The sequence below is a fragment of the Acinonyx jubatus genome, chromosome B2, assembly GCF_027475565.1.
Source record: "Acinonyx jubatus isolate Ajub_Pintada_27869175 chromosome B2, VMU_Ajub_asm_v1.0, whole genome shotgun sequence".
Classification (NCBI taxonomy): Eukaryota; Metazoa; Chordata; class Mammalia; order Carnivora; family Felidae; genus Acinonyx; species Acinonyx jubatus.
Window position 1 is genome coordinate 53827342 of NC_069385.1, and position 17713 is coordinate 53845054.

The 17713-nt window shown below is 39.3% G+C and overlaps 1 protein-coding gene and 1 non-coding gene across 2 annotated transcripts in view; one reads left to right on the forward strand and one right to left on the reverse strand.

Moving 5' to 3' along the window:
* Positions 1-1196: 1196 nt before the first annotated feature.
* The window catches only part of SNX3 (sorting nexin 3), a 49824-nt gene continuing 33307 nt past the window's right edge, over positions 1197-17713 (forward strand). Inside the window, exon 1 of the mRNA XM_027057145.2 lies at positions 1197-1667. Within this exon, the coding sequence (XP_026912946.1) occupies positions 1506-1667 (162 nt within the window). The 5' untranslated portion in view covers positions 1197-1505. The remainder of the gene's footprint in view (positions 1668-17713) is intronic.
* On the reverse strand, positions 6418-6519 carry LOC113599037 (U6 spliceosomal RNA). Its single transcript, XR_003419775.2, has one exon. It is a non-coding gene; the product is annotated as a U6 spliceosomal RNA (small nuclear RNA).

A 17713-nucleotide genomic window follows, 5' to 3' on the forward strand; every position in this document is an offset into this window, starting at 1 on the left:
TTCCTTTTTTTTTTTTTTTTGTTCTTTGTTTTTGCAGTTTTACTTTCCTTACAGCACCAATCATATTGGCAAATTTATTATTTATTTGACTTATTGACTTATCATGTCCCCCCAAGATAGACCATATACTACACTATAAACTTGATGAATTTAGAGAATTTCCAGTCTTATTTGCCCTTAGCTCTCTAGCATGTACAACTGAAAAACACCTACTAGACCTTCAACAAACAAGTGTTGAATCAACAAGTGTTGAGTTTTCTGGATAATAGTCTATATCATGTTAAAGTAATTTCTTTATTCCAACTGCTCCTAGTGTCATTAGGTTGCCAATGATCTGGGCAATTTTTCAACTTAAGGGACAGATCCAATTATTTAAAGTGAATGAGGTTTCTGAAACTCAACATACTTTTAAAAATGTAGATGCAACTGCAGAGCTATGACATAAACAGAGACAACTCTCTAGGTAGATTTTTATCCTTCTACCTCAATGTTCCAAATCTGCATTTGCTAGAGATGAACTACCATCTACTTGTTTTAGCTTTTTTTTTTCATTTCTTATAAAGGCTTATCTGAGTTTCATTTCAAATATTGTAAAAATACGTTTTTGTTTTGTCTTGAACTTACTGGAACTTTAGGGAAATGAGAGAAGAAAGTTACAGGTCACCCAAAATAGGTCATGAAAGGCAGATTTCAGCCTACTTACTACGTTATTTTGTTTTAGACAGCCGACCAGTCCCCAAATGGTGTGACCTTAGTGCTGTGATCTGCCAAGGTCTTTTGTCTGTATTCCACTCTACTACTTTATCTCCCTCCGTTTATCAATCCATACACGTGTATGGTCAAACTGTCAAGTTGATATCAAAATCATGACGTGAGGCACTTGTTAATGGTTGCCTAGAAAGGCATTTTCAGTGGTTCACGGTGAGACGTTTGGTAGGCTGCGACAGAGTTTTGTTTCGAATGCGGGCACACCCTCCAAAACTCGCCGTTTAACTTTTGTCCCCGCAGCAAGGCCGCGAAGACCATTTCCGTTGTTCCTCCCAACGCTCCAAGCCCAAGCTGCTTGCAGAAAGACAGGAAGCACCCACCCCCGAGCCCCTAGGTCCCGCAGCACCTCTGCCGCAGCCAGGCGGCGACGCGCCCTCCCGGTGCATTATGGGCGCTGTAGTCTGGCCGGAACCTGCTCGCGACCAGAAGTCCCGTGACTGTCGCCGCTCCTCCGCCGTCTAGCCTGTAGTCCCCCTCCGCGGCCTCAGCTGGGCTTTCCGAGCCCAGGTCGCGGCATCCCGGAGAGTCAGCTGTTTTTCCCCTGGGCATAAGAGGCGGAAGCCGAAAGGACGCAGGGAGGGGCTTCGCGCGCTGGGTGAACGCCCGTCCTACGTGCTCGTTCGCTTCGCGACCGCTGTGCGCGAGCCCGGTGTCCCCGCGGCGGGCAGCAGCGGCGGCGTCGGTGGAACTCGAAGGGGGCGGAGGGAGTCCGCGGCGGCGGCGGCTGCAGCAGCGAAATGGCGGAGACCGTGGCGGACACCCGGCGGCTGATCACCAAGCCCCAGAACCTTAATGATGCCTACGGGCCGCCCAGCAACTTCCTCGAGATCGATGTGAGCAACCCGCAGACGGTGGGGGTCGGCCGGGGCCGCTTCACCACCTACGAAATCAGGGTCAAGGTGAGGCCGTCTTTTCCGCTTCCAGGGAGACCCCCTCCCGCCCTCCGTGGTCGTCCCCAGCCAACCCACTAGCGAACCCCCTCTGGTGGCTACAACAGCCCCGGCCAGGAGCCCCGGGCTGACTCGGTCGGGCAGCCTTGTCCACGGGCGGGGTCTTGGGCCAGGGCCCTTTTTCATGTAGGGTTTGGAAGGGGGCTGCGGAGTGAGCTGAGCCCAGCACTGGCCCTGGGAGAAGGTGCTCGAAGAAGAGGGCGTGGGTTGAGCGCCGCTTGCCCCTCAAGCAGCTGATCTGGGAATGACATTTGAGTTGGAAAGGTGTAGATCTTTCGAGAACGCCGTACTTCATCGGGAGGGGAGCTACATGTGATTGAAAGGGGGTTTGCGCAAAGTTGAAGTTTTCCCAGTTTTCTTTTCCCGGAGACTTTTTCCAGAGGTGGCCAAGCTGGTTATTCCAGGCCCTTCCTGAGCTACCAAAGTAATCTAGGTTGTACACTTTTCTGAACAGAATCTAGTGGCAGCTCACAAAAGCCTGACGAATTTGGTAGGGCTGAGCCTGGCGAGAACGGAGAATTGACCTTAGCATTCTGGGCCACAGTCGTGCTAAAGGCTGAGGTGTGGCAAGTGTTGTCTACTTCCCAATCCAAAATTGCAACTGCCTTAAGAAAGCCTATTCATTTAGGGATCTTGCTCTCTTAATTTCGAGATTTGCACTTCACTGAATGAAGGAATCAGCTGAAGTAGAAACACACTTATAATTTCATAGCTAGTATTTGATGGCAATAAGTAATTCAGATGATTTGAAAGATGCTAATTGAGAGTAGTGCTTCACTTTCACTGTAGTTCACAATTAAAGAACTTGCTTGTGTATGGAAGTATCTTTAAAAATTAATTACATAAAACGAATCTAGCTGTTAAAAACGACAACAAACTGTTTTACTAAAAATTAAGTATAATAAGAATTTCACTTCAGAGTAATCGAAATTTACATAACAAGTTACTATAAATAAATTGAGTAATTTCTCATTAACTTGGGCACTTTCGGCCTGTGTGGTTAAAAAAAAAAAAACCAAAACCTGTAATCTACCATCTTAACGCTTTTTAAGTATACAGTTCAGTAGCGTTAAGTATATTCATATTGTGACACTTATGTACATAAAAGTGATTTATCATGTATTGCTATGAAAATGTTAATGATCAAACTTTAAGATATGAAACTAACAGTTTAATGTTACAAGCCACCCTTGTGTCCCTTTGGATGTGTAAAATGTGGACCCTAAGCAGTCTTATTATAGTGAAATTGCAAACTCCAGGCTCCAGTGTACTTAGCGAAGTACTTTACCACATAAGCCTAGTGAAAAAGGCCTTCCTTCCTTTTTTTTTTTTTTTTAAACTTTTGGTATGATTTTGGATACATGACAGATTGTTCACTAAGAAGAACTTCCTCTTATACCCTTATTTACCACCATGTTTTCCTTTCCTGTGCTAAAACAGAACTTGGTATTCCTGTTTCTAAACTTCCATAGCTTGTACTTCCTGTCATGCAACTGAAGCAAAATCTCCTGCCTACACTTCCTCCATTTAATAACTTTGTGTTTATGTTGCTGAGTGCAGGGTATTAAATACACTCTAGTATAGCTTAATTATTTAAAAAAAATACATCTGATACTTTACTGAATAGCTGATGTGGCACTTAAAATAATAGTGTTCATTTGTATTTTTGAGACTAATTTTTTTTTAATATTGGTTAATGAGTTATGGAATTAATAAAGTATACACCCACATCGGTTTTTTTGGGGGGGGGGATGATGTTTATAGTCATAAATGCAAGTATCCTCTAAAAAACTGTGGGTTTCTAATGCTTATGAAATGCCACTGGAGTTTTTCTTAATATATAATGTGTTAGCTTGAAACTTAGGATACCATATAGTAAAGACAATAGGTTTTAAGGAGCATGTGATTTTTGAGAGTAATTACAATCTTGTGTTAAGGGAGAATGGCCAGCGAGATGAATAGGTAAATCATTTTGTAATTTTATTTATTACTGCCTTTCTAAACTGTTGCTGCTGTCCCTAGCCCCTACTGCCTGCATTTTGCTGTTGAATTGCCATGTGGAGTTTGGGCCCTTAAACTATCTTCTAGTTACTCTCTAATTCTGGTCTTGAGAAAAATGTTCAATTTTATAGGCTCTGATTGAAATTACTCTAATTTACAGAGTAATTTTATCTAGATGGTGGCACTTTAGAATGCAAGTTTCCCAATCTCCATTTATCTTTTGGTTTAAGGGTAGTGTTTAAGACTATTAGGATCACTTGATTAGTATCTCTGGGCTTTTGAAAATAATTGGTACATTGTTAATGTTTTTAAAAATTGTTCTAATGGGTAGGTACAGCAGAGAGCACCATAAATGATGAAAGGTTTAGGAAAGCTCAGGGTCTAGAATTATTTTGTCATATTAAAGAGAAGTCTAAAGGGGAAATTCAGTCACTGTTTATGAAGTTTGTACTATAATGTAACCTTAATTTTCTGGGGATTTTGAATTAGTTAAGATCTTCTGTTGTAACTAAAGACAGTTGTCTCAAACAGGAATGAAGTTAAGGATCTTTCTTGAGCCCTGAGTTCAAAGAATAGATTTATCATTTATTAGCAGAATAAGGTACACAATCTAAGTTCCACTTCCCCTCTGTAAAATAGGTATGCTAACAATAGCACCTACATTGTAAGACTAAATGAGATAACGCACATAAGTCTCTTGAGCATTGGCTGATAATACTAAGTGTTCAAAAGTTACCTTTTTCTAAATGTGGGTATCTTCTAATTTAAAAGGCAGTTATCAATTAACTACATTTTCTGTATTACTGTGCAGTTGAATTAACTAAAATTGTTAGATTTTCTTGGCATGGAAGTATACTTTCATTGAGGCAAGCGTGGCATAGAAGAAGCTGTCTTGTTTAGTACTTAACCAAGTAGCTTGTTTGTTTTAAATTTTTATTTTTTGTGTGATTCCATGTAGAAAGTTGTGATGCCATTTGGAAGGTGGTAAATTGCATATTAAGCCCAAAAATATTGAGTAGAGTATTTCATATTTTAAGGTACCACATTTCCTATGATGGTACTAGTATTTTTTCCAGTTTTATTGAGGTATAATTGCTATGTAATATTCATGTTTAAGGTGTTCAACAGAATGATTTGCTATATGTATATATTATGAAATGATTACTGCAGTAAGTTTAGCTAACATTTAACTCCTCATGTAGTTCATATAGTTACAGAAGTAGCCTTTTAAAATTGAAGCTTATTAAAATAAAAAGCTGAATAGTAAAGTTTGATAAACATTTTGACAAGATGGTCAGTAAAAGTATCATCTTGATAGTGTTTGCCATTCTAAACCTGTATTGGTGATTTTTCTCTAGGTGAGTCCACTCTTTTTTTTTTTTTTTTTAAAGATTCTTTATTGATTTTTATTTGTTTTTTGAGAGAGAGAGAGACAGAGAACAAACCGGGGAGGGGCAGAGAGAGAGAGAGAGACATAGAATCTGAAGCAGGCTCCAGGCTCTGAGCTGTCAGCACAGAGCCCGACGTGGGGCTCAAACTCACAAACTGTGAGATCATGACCTGAGCCAAAGTCAGAGGCTTAACTGACTGAGCCACCCAGGCACCCCGAGTCCTCTCATTTTAAATTGGGAGTTATTAATATCCAGGTTGGAAGCTGAGAAATAAATTAATTCTTAGACTTGTTTTTAGGATTTATAAGAATGTATCATTAAAGGGCCAAAGTAATATTTTAAAGAATCAAGGTATTTTAGTGCCAAAGGACATCTGCAGTATCTATGCAGCTTTCTCAGTTGGCCATGAGATGTCTGATACACATCTTTGCTGCTGGCTAAGGTTGACATCCAGTATCTCCGTTAAGGAAGGGCATGTGGGGGCACCTGGGTGGCTCAGTCGGTTGAGCGTCCGACTTCAGCTCAGGTCATAATCTCACAGTCTGTGAGTTCAAGCCCTGCATTGGGCTCTGTGTTGCCAGCTCAGAGCCTGGAGCCTGCTTCGGATTCTGTGTCTCCTTCTCTGCCCCATCCCCCCTTTCAAAAATAAATAAACATTAAAAAATTAAAAAAAAAAAAAGGAAGGGTATATAACTAGCTTTGAAGATTCTGTTCTTACTTAGTCCATCCCTTAAGTTGGGAAGAGGGAGTGGCCTTGCTATATTGGGTTATTAGGGACTGTTCTATCTGTATTGTTCATTTTAGTACATCAGGGACCCAAGGCACAGAAGGTTATCTCTTACCCAAAGTAAATTATCTAACTAGTATTAGATCCAGGGTTAGATTTGAAGTATTCTGGTCCTGGTTCAGAACTGCTTCACAGCCACAGTTCATTTAATTCAAAACAGTACATTAAAACCTTTGTTATCAACAGCCTACTGTTGGAGCATCCTCAGGTGTCTGAACCTTTTGAAGGAAATCCCATAGTTGGCACTATGCGGTAATCCACAGTAGGTCGGATGCACGCAGGAGAGAACAACTGCAAAGAGCTTGCTATTAAATTTTGTGCTCTGATGAGATGACCTGAAGAGAAAGTGTTATTGACTGGCTAATGATGTTATAAAAGAGATTTTTTTTCCTGTGTGTGTTGAAGCTGAAAAAGAGATGTATAACTTGAGTACTTATTCTGTTCAAGGCATTGTGCCATATATATATATGTGTCATATATATATATGTACATGTATATATATATATATATATACATATATATAAATATGGAATGCTTCACGAATTTGCATGTCATCCTTGTGCAGGGGCTGTGCTAATCTCTATCATTCCAATTTTAGTATGTGTGCTGCTGAAGCGAGCACTGTTAAATCTATATAATGTGATCTTTGAGGTAACTAAAGAGAACAAATAATAATCCTGTTTTGCAGATGTAAAAGCTGGGGTCCCTGTTGATCCTTTCTTGTCCCTCCCTCATTCTTACTTTTTGTTCCAGTCCTACTGAACTACTTGTATCTCCTGAAGAAGCTGAATTCTCTTTTATCTAGGCCTCTTGTATCTATACACTTCTTCTGCTGTTAAAAACAGTCTTTCTGGGGTGTCCAACTGGCTTGGTTGATGAAGCATGTGACTCTTGACCTTGGGGTTATAGGTTTGAGCACCGCGTTAGGTGTGGAGATTACTTAAAAAAATAAAATCTTAAAAAAACAAAACAAAACAGTCTTTTCTTTAGTGGCCTCATTTGGCTACTATTACTTGTCCTGTAGGGCTTAGCCTTACTGTCACCTTTTTAGAGATTTTGTTCATCCTTAGAATTTAGACTGGATTTCCTTCTTGTATGCGCTTGTAGCCCTATTGGGATTACGTTGTTTGCTGGTCTGTGATTTCCTTTAGTTCCTGTATCTTCCAGTATAAGCTCCTAGAGGACAGGGACTGTCATTATCACCCTTACTCAACACCTGGCACTGCGCTTGGTGCATAGTGACATTATGAATAAGAGAAATTTAGGAAGGTTAAGTAACTTGCCCAAAGTCATGGGTATTAAATGGCAGAACTTGGATTTGAATCTAGATTCTTCTGACCTTCAGAGCCTGTAGTGAACATTCACCTGGAGCTTTGGACACTGTTGAGATTCTCATTTCATTAGGTAGGGGTGGGATATGGAAAGTGGGAGTTTAAAAAGCACCCCAGCAAGAGCACTTAACTGGTACACAGCAAGGCTTGTTCCTGGTTGCACCATGCTCTCTGTCTCTGAGAAGTATGAGAAAAATATATGGAACCACAGTGATTGGTAGCCATGATGGGATTTAAAAAGGCAAATTCTAAATAAATAGAAATAAACAAATCAACAACTAACCAAAACAAAACAGTGCATCCTGACAGAGATCCGAGAGCAGAGAGGAAAACCAATGACATTTGCCAAAGATAGAAAACTGTTTTTGGAGGGGAGGCAATTTAGATAGTAGCTGAAAGCATAGCAACTTGTACAGCTTAGCTTTTTGGGAAGAAGGGGGGAGGATTTTACTGTATTCGGCCAAGACAGTAAAGATGGTGCCCCCTTGCACCATCCTTGTCTATATCACTGTGTAATAATCATGGAGGTAAGCTGGGAGTTCAGAAAATGCAAAATATGTATCCATATAAGAAATTACTATATTTTATTAGTATTGCCGTTCTGTCTTTAAAGTGGAACAATCTAAAAGCACTTAACCTTTAGCTATCTTGGTGATTCTTTGTTCATAGAGATTTTCCCTCTCTTCACCATCATAATCATGCTTACCAAAAAACAAAAAAGAAAAATGCTGAACTGTTGTTTTTAGATACTTTGATGTTGTACCATATTGTGTTGCTTTTATATAAGCAGACCCAGCAATTTTTTGAATATCAGATAAGAAAGATGGTGTCCAAGAAAAGCAATACTATAATCTTGGTACAGCTGTTTACTGATTTATTAGTTAGATGACTTGAGGCTTTCAACCAAAGTTTTACTTCCTTAAGGAAATACTTAATTTAGAGCCTAGGAATTTTGACATGATGGTAAAGTGGGACATTTGATGTAGCTTTTGCAAGAAAGGTTGTATCAGGATACAGTTTGGGCCGTTCTCATGGAGACTTCAACAGTAGTTTATTTTTTTACATGAGAGGTCTCAAGGGCAGTCCTGGGCTGGTACATGACTTGACTGTCTGCTTCCAGCATCACATCCATCTTCTAGCCAAGGGAAGGCATATTCCTGCCCAATGCCCTTTCCCACAAAGGAAGCCGGGAAATTTAGTCTATCCGGGCAGCCTTGTGAAGATAGGGAAAACACTGTACTTTGCTTTGCCACAGTAGCGAATAAGTGATTGGGATTAGTTCCTGTAGGGTGTGGCTTTAGCAACATTCTGATCATCTTTCTTCATTCTTTCCTTTTTTTTTTTTTTTTGTCTGTGCCTGATACTTCAGAGTTTAGAGAGAGTTCATTTGATTTGTAAGAAATAAAATTGATTTCTCATTAGTTTTGACAGTCTTCAATGTGAATGAGTTCTGATCTCTTCCTGAGAATTAATTTTGATGAGTTGAGAAAGGAGACAAACATGAAGATACGGCATATCTGATACAGGGGTGTACCACGGGATTGGGGTTGGATTAGAGATACTGAAAATAGATGATTAACCTTTTTTTTCTTTTCTTTAATGGCTGTATAAAACTATGTAGGCAGTTAGGACTAGCATTTTAACTGATGGTATTGAATGAGTATATAATTTGAGCCACGAATATAAATGAGATCAGTATCTCTTATCAGAGAATCATAGGAAGACTTAAAATAATTTTTACAAAATTACTTTGTGTCTCATAATATCAGAATGGGCACTTTCTAATTCTTTGCTCTTTAGACTTTGATTTTATCACTGATAAAAGCATCTACGTTTGCTTGGCTTTCCTTAAATTATTCCCACACCTGCCACCTATAGATTGCTTGCTGTTTTTCCCCATTCCTGCCTTGTGGGATGTTTGTCTATTCCATAGTAAGAAACAACATTTTGGGGCACCAGGGTGGCTTAGTCAGTTAAGTGTCCTACTTTGGCTCAGGTCATGGTCTCATGGTTCACAAGTTCAAGCCCCGCATTGGGCTCTACACTGACAGTTCAGAGCCTGGAGCCTGCTTCGGATTCTGTGTCTCCCTCTCTCTCTCTGCCCTTCCCCTGCTTATGCTCTGTCTCTCTTTCTCTCAAAAATAAATAAACATTTTTAAAAACCCAATATTTTGACAAGTGCAGTCTACTTAAATTTACAAATGCAATGACTTAAGATATGTAAACTCATTATAAAGTCAAAAATATTTCATAGTTTAACTAAAGAGGGGCACCTGGCTAGCTCAGTTGGTAGAGCATGCAACTCTTGATCTCAGGGTCGTGAGTTTGAGCCTTATGTTGGGCTTAGGGTCTACTTAAAAAAAAAAAAAAAAAAAAGTTGGGTACCTTACTTAAATAGGCTGTAGAGAATTATTTTTCCAAACTGAATAGAAAATTACCAAAAGACGAAGTCACTTTAGCTGTTCAGGTATAGGTCAAGATTAATACCACTAAACGACCAGTGCAGTTTTGTTTTTTTTCTTTTAAACTGAGTATAAGAGAAAGGAACCACATAGTCTTTGATACAGTGGTTTATCCTTGTGATCTTATGCCTTCTCATATGAAGGCACCAACTTCTAAAACTAGACAAATGTAAAATTATGAGTACTATATGGTGAATACTGTAGGTTATTGACTTTTGGTTACAATTTAACTCAGAAAAGGTGTCATGCTTATTGTTAGGCCTCTGACCCTCCATAATTCCAAGCAAGGTCTTGGAAGCAATAATATCTTCGATTTACTGCACACATTAGGAGAAAAATACTTTGACTTTAGCAACTTGTGATTCCAGGTCTCAAAGTCTAAAATATATTTAAGTATTTTGGGCGATAAATGTGTAACTACACAATTTCTTCTGATGTTACATTTTTTTTGTTTGTTTCTTGGTTTCTATTTTGAAAAGAAACCTGCATGTTAACTTCAGGCATTTATTTATAATGAGCAGGAATAATTTGTTCTTTTAAAAAATCCAGATCCATTTGTGACAGGATAGATTTTAAAAATCCAACTTAGAAGACTATGAAGTAAGGGCAGCTGGCTGACTCAGTCAGTAAAGCATGCAACTCTTGATCTCAGTGTTGTGAGTTCGAGCACCATGCTGGGTATAGATATTACTTAAAAAAAATTTTTTTAAATAAATGAAAGGCTATGAAGTTAAAAAATACATGTATCAAATATATAAGGCACCCAGAGCTGCTATATGAAGAAAGTTCAAGAATGTCAAAGCTAAGGAAGCATTGTAGAAGAATTCTAATTATATAAAATCTGGTAAAACATTCATAAAAGTGAGAAAGGCTTTATAGGTTGGAGTAGGCCATCAGTTATGAATAAAAGTTCAGTGGATTATTTAGAAGGAATATGTTCTTCGATTTGCTTTTCACTAGAATTTTGGATATGCCTTTGTCTAAAACTGTTGTAACATGGTAGCCATTAGCCATGTAGGGCTGTTTAAATCAAAGTGTTAGATTCAAACTTCCAGACATCTATTTGTCCAGTTTCCCTGGAATGAAAGTTGACTTGTTGTTAGTTCATTATAAGTGATAATTGGCCTTGAATATACAGGATGGTTCATATATAAAGGAACCAGTATATATATAGGGCTTCTTCTCCTGAATTTCTTTAACCTTTTTGCCCCTTTTCACTGTGTTTGTAGTCATTGGTCCCTCCATAGTCTGTTCACTGTTCCCCTGTGCCAAACTCCAAGCATGCACTGATTTCAAACACACCCTGTTCTCTGCTGATTAAGATAGACAAAATTGGGGGCTCATCTGTCTCTTGGTTTTGGCTCAGGTCATGTCCCAGGGTCATGGGATCAAGCCTTGCATTTGGCTCCATGCTAACAGTGCAGAGCCTGCCTGGGATTTTGTCTCTTTCCCTATCTCTCTGCCCCTCCCCTTCTCGCTCACGTGTGCATGACGTTTTCTCTCTCTCAAAACAAACACATTTTTTAAAGATGTATGAAAAAAATCTCTAATGCTTTAAGAAAAAAAGGAGGAGGGCACCTGGGTGGCTTAGTTAAGTGTCTGACTTCAGCTCAGGTCATGATCTCATGGTTCATGAGATGCTAACTGACTGAGCCACACAGGTGCCCCAAAAGAGAAAATTTCTTAATCCAGCCAAAGGTTACAGACTTTTCTTTGTAGGATAATGGTTTTATATTAGGAAATTGAGCACACATCTATAAACTGTAGTGAGACTATAGCTTAATATAGCTTAACCGAAAGAACTGGGATGAGAGTAAATGGTGCCATTCAGAATGCATAGAATTTCCCTTTTCTTCAGTCCTGTACAGGTAGATGTAAAATCTGTGTGGTTCAGACAGATTTCAGTTGTATTTGCTTTCAGGTCTGTAGAGAGCCCCAAGGCCTTCCCAGGATATTTACATTAGGGCCCCTGAAGTAATTTCCTATTCTGCAATGAAGTTGGGTCTCTTACAGGCCTTGCTGTGGCCAGTGAAGAGGAAATGCTTCCCAAAATCCCTTCCTGCCCCACTTCCTCAAGGGTTTTTTATGAGGGCCTCAGAAAAAGTCTGTTAGATTAAAACATTTTGAAGTCTTTATGACTAAATTCTCGTGTAGGCAAACTAAAAGCAACTCACCAGTGGATATTACATCCGGATTTTAAAGCACTTTCGTAAATCAGTGTTGTTCCGCACCATACACTTTAATACCTTCTTTTCTTAAATACCTGAAGTTGGTGAGGAGTCCGTGTTGGCTGCAAAGGATTGAACAAGCTGTGAAGCAAAAACAGCTTCAGATGTAGATTCATTGAAATGTCCTAGAGAACTTCCATTTTTATAACTTCCTAACTTAAATTCTTGGTTGCTGTTATAAAGATTGTTTGAATTGTTGCAACACTTTCTTTTAAATTAAAAAAAAAATTTTTTTTAACGTTTATTTTTGAGAGACAGAGCATGAACAGGGGAGAGGCAGAGAGAGAGAGAGGGAGACACAGATCCGAAGCAGGTTGCAGGCTCTGAGCTGTCAGCACAGAGCCCAATGTGGGGCCTGAACTCACAGACTGCGAGATCATGACCTGAGCCGAAGTTGGATGCTCAACTGACTGAGATACCCAGGGACCCCTCTTTCGCAATTTTTTAAAAAATTTACATCCAAGTTAGCATATAGTGCAACAGTGATTTCAGGAGTAGATTCCTTAATGCCCCTTACCCATTTAGCGCACCCACCCCCACAACCCCTCCAGTAACCCTCTGTTTGTTCTCCATATTTAAGAGTCTCTTATGTTTTGTCCCCCTCCCTGTTTTTATATTATTTTTGCTTCCCTTCCCTTATGTTCATCTGTTTTGCATCTTAAAATCCTCATATGAATGAAGTCATATGATATTTGTCTTTCTCTGACTAATTTCGCTTAACATAATACCCTCTAGTTCTATCCGCATAGTTGCAAATGGCAAGATTTCGTTCTTTTTGATTGCCAAGTAATACTCCATTATATATATATACCACATCTTCTTTATCCATTCATCCATCGATGGACATTTGGCCTCTTTCCATACTTTGGCTGTTGTTGATAGTTCTGCTATAAACATTGGGGTGCATGTGCGCCTTTCAAACAGCATACCTATATCCCTTGAATAAATACCTAGTAGTGCAATTGCTGGGTCGTAGGGTAGTTCTATTTTTAATTTTTTGAGGAACGTTCACACTGTTTTCCAGAGTGGCTGCACCAGCTTGCATTCCCACCAGCAGTGCAAAAGAGTTCCTCTTTCTCTGCATCGTTGCCAGCATCTGTTGTTGCCTGAGTTGTTAATGTTAGCCATTCTGACAGGTGTGAGGTGGTATCTTGTTGTGGTTTTGATTTGTATTTCCTGGATGATGAATGATGTTGAGCATTTTTTCATGTGTCGTTTGGCCATCTGGATATCTTCTTTGCCCATTTCTTCACTGGATTATCTGTTTTTTGGGTGTTGAGTTTGATAAGTTCTCTATAGATTTTGGATACTAACCCTTTATCTGATACGTCATTTGAAAATATCTTCTCCCATTCTGTCTGTTGCCTTTTAGTTTTGCTGATTGTTTCCTTCACTGTGCAGAACCTTTTAATTTTGATGAGGTTCGAATAGTTCATTTTTGCTTTGGTTTCCCTTGTGTCCAGAGACGTGTTGAGTAAGAAGTTGCTGCAGCGAAGATCAAAGAGATTTTTGCCTGCTTTCTCCTCGAGTTATTTTGATGGCTTCCTGTCTTACATTTAGGTCTTTCACCCATTTTGAGTTTATTTTTGTGTATGGTATAAGAAGGTGGTCCAGGTTCATTTTTGTGCATGTCGCTGTCCGGTTTTCCCAGCACCACTTGCCAAAAGACTGTCTTTATTCCATTGGATATTCTTTCCTGCTTTGTCAAAGATTCATTGGCCATATGTTTGTGGGTCCATTTCTGGGTTCTCTATTCTGTTCCATTGATCTGGATGTCTGTTTTTGTGCCACTCTTTGGCAATTTTTGATGGCTTGTGGTTCTCATTAGCATTTGTTCTGTATTCACCTGACTTTATTGAGAGAGCACAGTTTATCAGTATCATGTGGTTTCAGAGACATCTTGGCAGTTTTTTGCTATCGGTATTGTCAGAAATTCTATATTCTGTGTCAGAATGTGCCGAGAAATTTTATTCTCTTAATTTATATATACTGTTATTACTATTAATCCCTACACTTGCCCTGATAACTACATTTTGTTGTTCTCATTCTCCATCAGTCCCTGTGTAGGGCTCCATACCCCTACCTCACTAACAGTCCTCATTTCTTGTTGGGTTTTGACTGATTTCATTCTCAGGGAAGCTAGACTTCTCTCCCAGTTGGTCTAAGCATCTGAGGCTATCTTTCCCTACCCAGTGATGGTAGAAAAGAACTGGAAACAGACTTGAGTATTACATGTGTGGGGAGGAGGTCGGGCGGGGGAGGTTGTAGCAGAGGAGCAAAACTGTTGCATACCTGCATAGCATGGACTTCCTTTTTTAAAAAAAAAATTTTTGTAAAGTTTATTTTTAGTTATTTTGAGAGGGAGAGGGAGGGGCAGAGAGAGAGGGAGACAGAATCCAAGCAGAATCCACCCTGTCAACGCAGAGCCTGATGCGGGGCTCAAACCCATGAACAGTGAGATCATGACTTGAGCTGAAACCAGGAGCTGGATGCTTAACTGACTGAGCTACCCAGATGCCCCAGCATTTTTTTTTTTAAGTTTTTTTTTTGTTTTTTTTTTTTTTTTTAAGTAATCCTAGTGCCCAGTGTGGGTCTTGAACTCATGATCCTGAGATCAAGAGTTGTGTGCATCTCCAACTGAGCCAGTCAGGCACCCCTATAGCATAGACTTCCATTTTTTTTAGAATTTCCACTGTTTTTGTTCTTTGGGGGATAGTGTTTATCTAAGAACACTTAAATTATGAATGTGAATTCATATCCCAGTTTGCCCAGCCTGTTGAGTGCCCTTGGGCAATTAACCCCTCTGAACCTGTTTTCCATGCTAAAGATGACAGTGTTAGTATGTTCCTTAGAGTTACATGAGAATTAAATGATGTGTGTTATGGACTTTAAACACTGTCTCATTAGGGTGCCTAGGTGGCTGGGTAGGTTGAGCATCCAACTCTTGATTTTGGCTCAGGTAAGATCCCAGGTCAGGCTTTGAGCTGGGTGTGAAGCCTGCTTAAGATTCTCTATCCCCTCCATCTCCCCACCCCCACCCCCCACCTCTTTCCCCAACTCGTGCACTTTCTCTTTCTCTCTCTCTCTCAGATAAAAAATAAATAAAAATAAATACTGTCTTATTTAATATTAACTGTTATTGTTATTATTACTATTATTATTATTACTATTATTATTGAGTTGGCTCTAGCTTTCTATTGCACTATCAGAAAAGAGAAGGGGGTGTCTGGCTGGCTCAGTCAATAGAGCATGTGACTGGTGATATCGGGGGTTGTTAGTTTGAGCCCCAGGTTAGGGCAGAGTTTACTTTAAAAAAAAAAAAGTACCGATTTCAGTAAATGGTTTTCTGACATACAGTACCAAATCTGCATTTTCTCCCAAAACTCTTCAGAATCTCTTATATTATTATAGAGTATATTGTTTTAAACATGGCAGTGGATAGGGGCACCTGGGTGACTCAGTCGGTTAAGCATCTGACTTTGGCTCAGGTCATGATCTTGCGGTTCGTGGGTTCGAGCCCCGTGTTGGGCTCTGTACTGACAGCTCAGAGCCTGGAGCCTGCTTCAGATTCTGTGTCTCCCTCTTTCTCTGCTCCTCCCCTGTTTATACTCTGTCTCTCTCTCTCGCTCAAAAATAAACATTAAAAAAAAAAAATTTGAAACATGGCAGTGGATGGTAGTGATGGTTGCACAACAATGTTAATGTACTTAATGCTTCAGAATTCTGAGGGGCACCTGGGTGGCTCAGTCGGTTAAGCAGCCGACTTCGGCTCAGGTCATGATCTCGCGGTCCGTGAGTTCAAGCCCTGCGTCGGGCTCTGTGCTGACAGCTCAGAGCCTGGAGCCTGTTTCGGATTCTGTGTCTCCCTCTGACCCTCCCCGTTCATGCTCTGTCTCTCTCTGTCTCAAAAATAAATAAACGTTAAAAAAAAAAAAAAAAGAATTCTGTATACTTAAAAATGTATATTCTGTAACATAAAATGTGTGTTTTATCGTTATAAAAAAAACATGGAAACAGAAATAATGGAGGAGGGATAGTTGTTTAAGTTTATATGGTAGTCTTTTCTTTCAGATTACCAAAGCAGGGGAGGAAAGCAGTTCTTCATGACCCTTTAACAAGAATCTTGGTCCTTATTCATTTATCTTGTCTTAAAGTCAATTTTACCTGTTATTAATACAGTCACTCCAGCTTTCTTACGATTTTTGTAGGCAATATTATTTTCCAACCTTTCACTTTTAACCCATTTCTGTTTTTGAATGTTAAATGTGTCTCTTGTAGACAGTTTATAATGGAATCTTAGTTTTTAAAACTTTTTTTTTTAATGTTTATTTCTGAGACAGAGAGAAACAGAGCATGAGAGGGGGAGGGGCAGAGAGAGAGGGAGACACAGAATCTGAAGCAGGCTCCAGGCTCTGAGCTGTCAGCACAGAGCCCAACACGGGGCTCGAACTCACAAACCGTGAGATCATGACCTGAGCCGAAGTCAGATGCTTAACCAACTGAGCCACCCAGGTGCCCCGGGATCTTAGTTTTTAATCCAGGTTGAAAATATGTTTTTTGATTGAAGTGTTTAATCATTTTATGTTTAGTGAAATTACTGGTGTGATGGGTTTATTTCTGACATTTGATACTTTCTTTCTTCTTTTTTTCAGGTTTTTAGTTTAATTCCAGTTAGTTAACATACAATGTTTATATTAGTTTCAGATATGCAGTACTGTGATTCAGCAATCCCATATATCACCTGGTGCTCGCATTTTTGTTTTTCTATTCCTCCTTTATTGCTTTTTTGTTAAATAGATATTTTCTAGGTTTTAATTCCTAAGACCCTTTAAAATTCTTTTTAAAATTATTAGTGTTTGATCTAGGAATTACAGTGACTTAGCTTTTCACAGTGTAATTCAGATTAATGCTAACTTAATTCCAGTAAAATATAGTAACTTTGTTCCAATATACCTCTAGTTCCTCCCCCTTCCTTTGTTCTATTATGTCATGTGTATTATATCTTTATATGTTATGGGGGCAACAATACAGGTTTATAATTGTTTCATGCAGTTTTCTTTTTAATCATCTAAGAGAAGAAAAGAGAAAAGCACATTTATATATTTACCTGTGTAATTACCTTTACTGCTACTCTTTATTTCTTCATGTGGACCCAAGTAACATCTGTTATCATTTCTTTTGAGCCTAAAGGGCTTTCTTTAGTATTTCTTGTAAGGCAGATCTACTTAACTTTCAATCCTTGTTCATCTGGGAATGTCTTATTTCATCTTTATTTTTGGAGGATAGTTTTGTTGGATGTATTAGTTTTCTATTACTGCATTAAAAATTATCATAAATGTAGCATCTCAGAATATTACCTTGCCTGTTTCTGTAAGTCAGAAATCTGGGCATGGCTTAGCTGGGCCCTTTGCTCAGATCTTAACAAGGCCTACAGTCAGAGTGTTGTTCAGGATTGTGGTCTCCTGTAAGGCCTGGGATTCCTTCTAGGCTCACATGGTTGTTGGGAGAATTCATTTTCTTGTAGCTGTAGAACTTATAGTGGCCTTCCTCTTCAAGGCCAACGGGAAAAATTTTCTTGATTTCAGGGGAACTGAAACCCTCTTTTAAGGGGCTCACCTGATTAAGTCAGGTGCACCCAAACATTTTTTGATGAACTCAAAGTCAAACTGATTAGGGACTTTAATTTCATATACAAAAGCCCTTCACCTTTGCCACAAAATGTAACCTAATCATGGAAGTGACCTCCATCATATTCATAGGCCTCAACTACACACATATGGGAGGTGTATACAGCA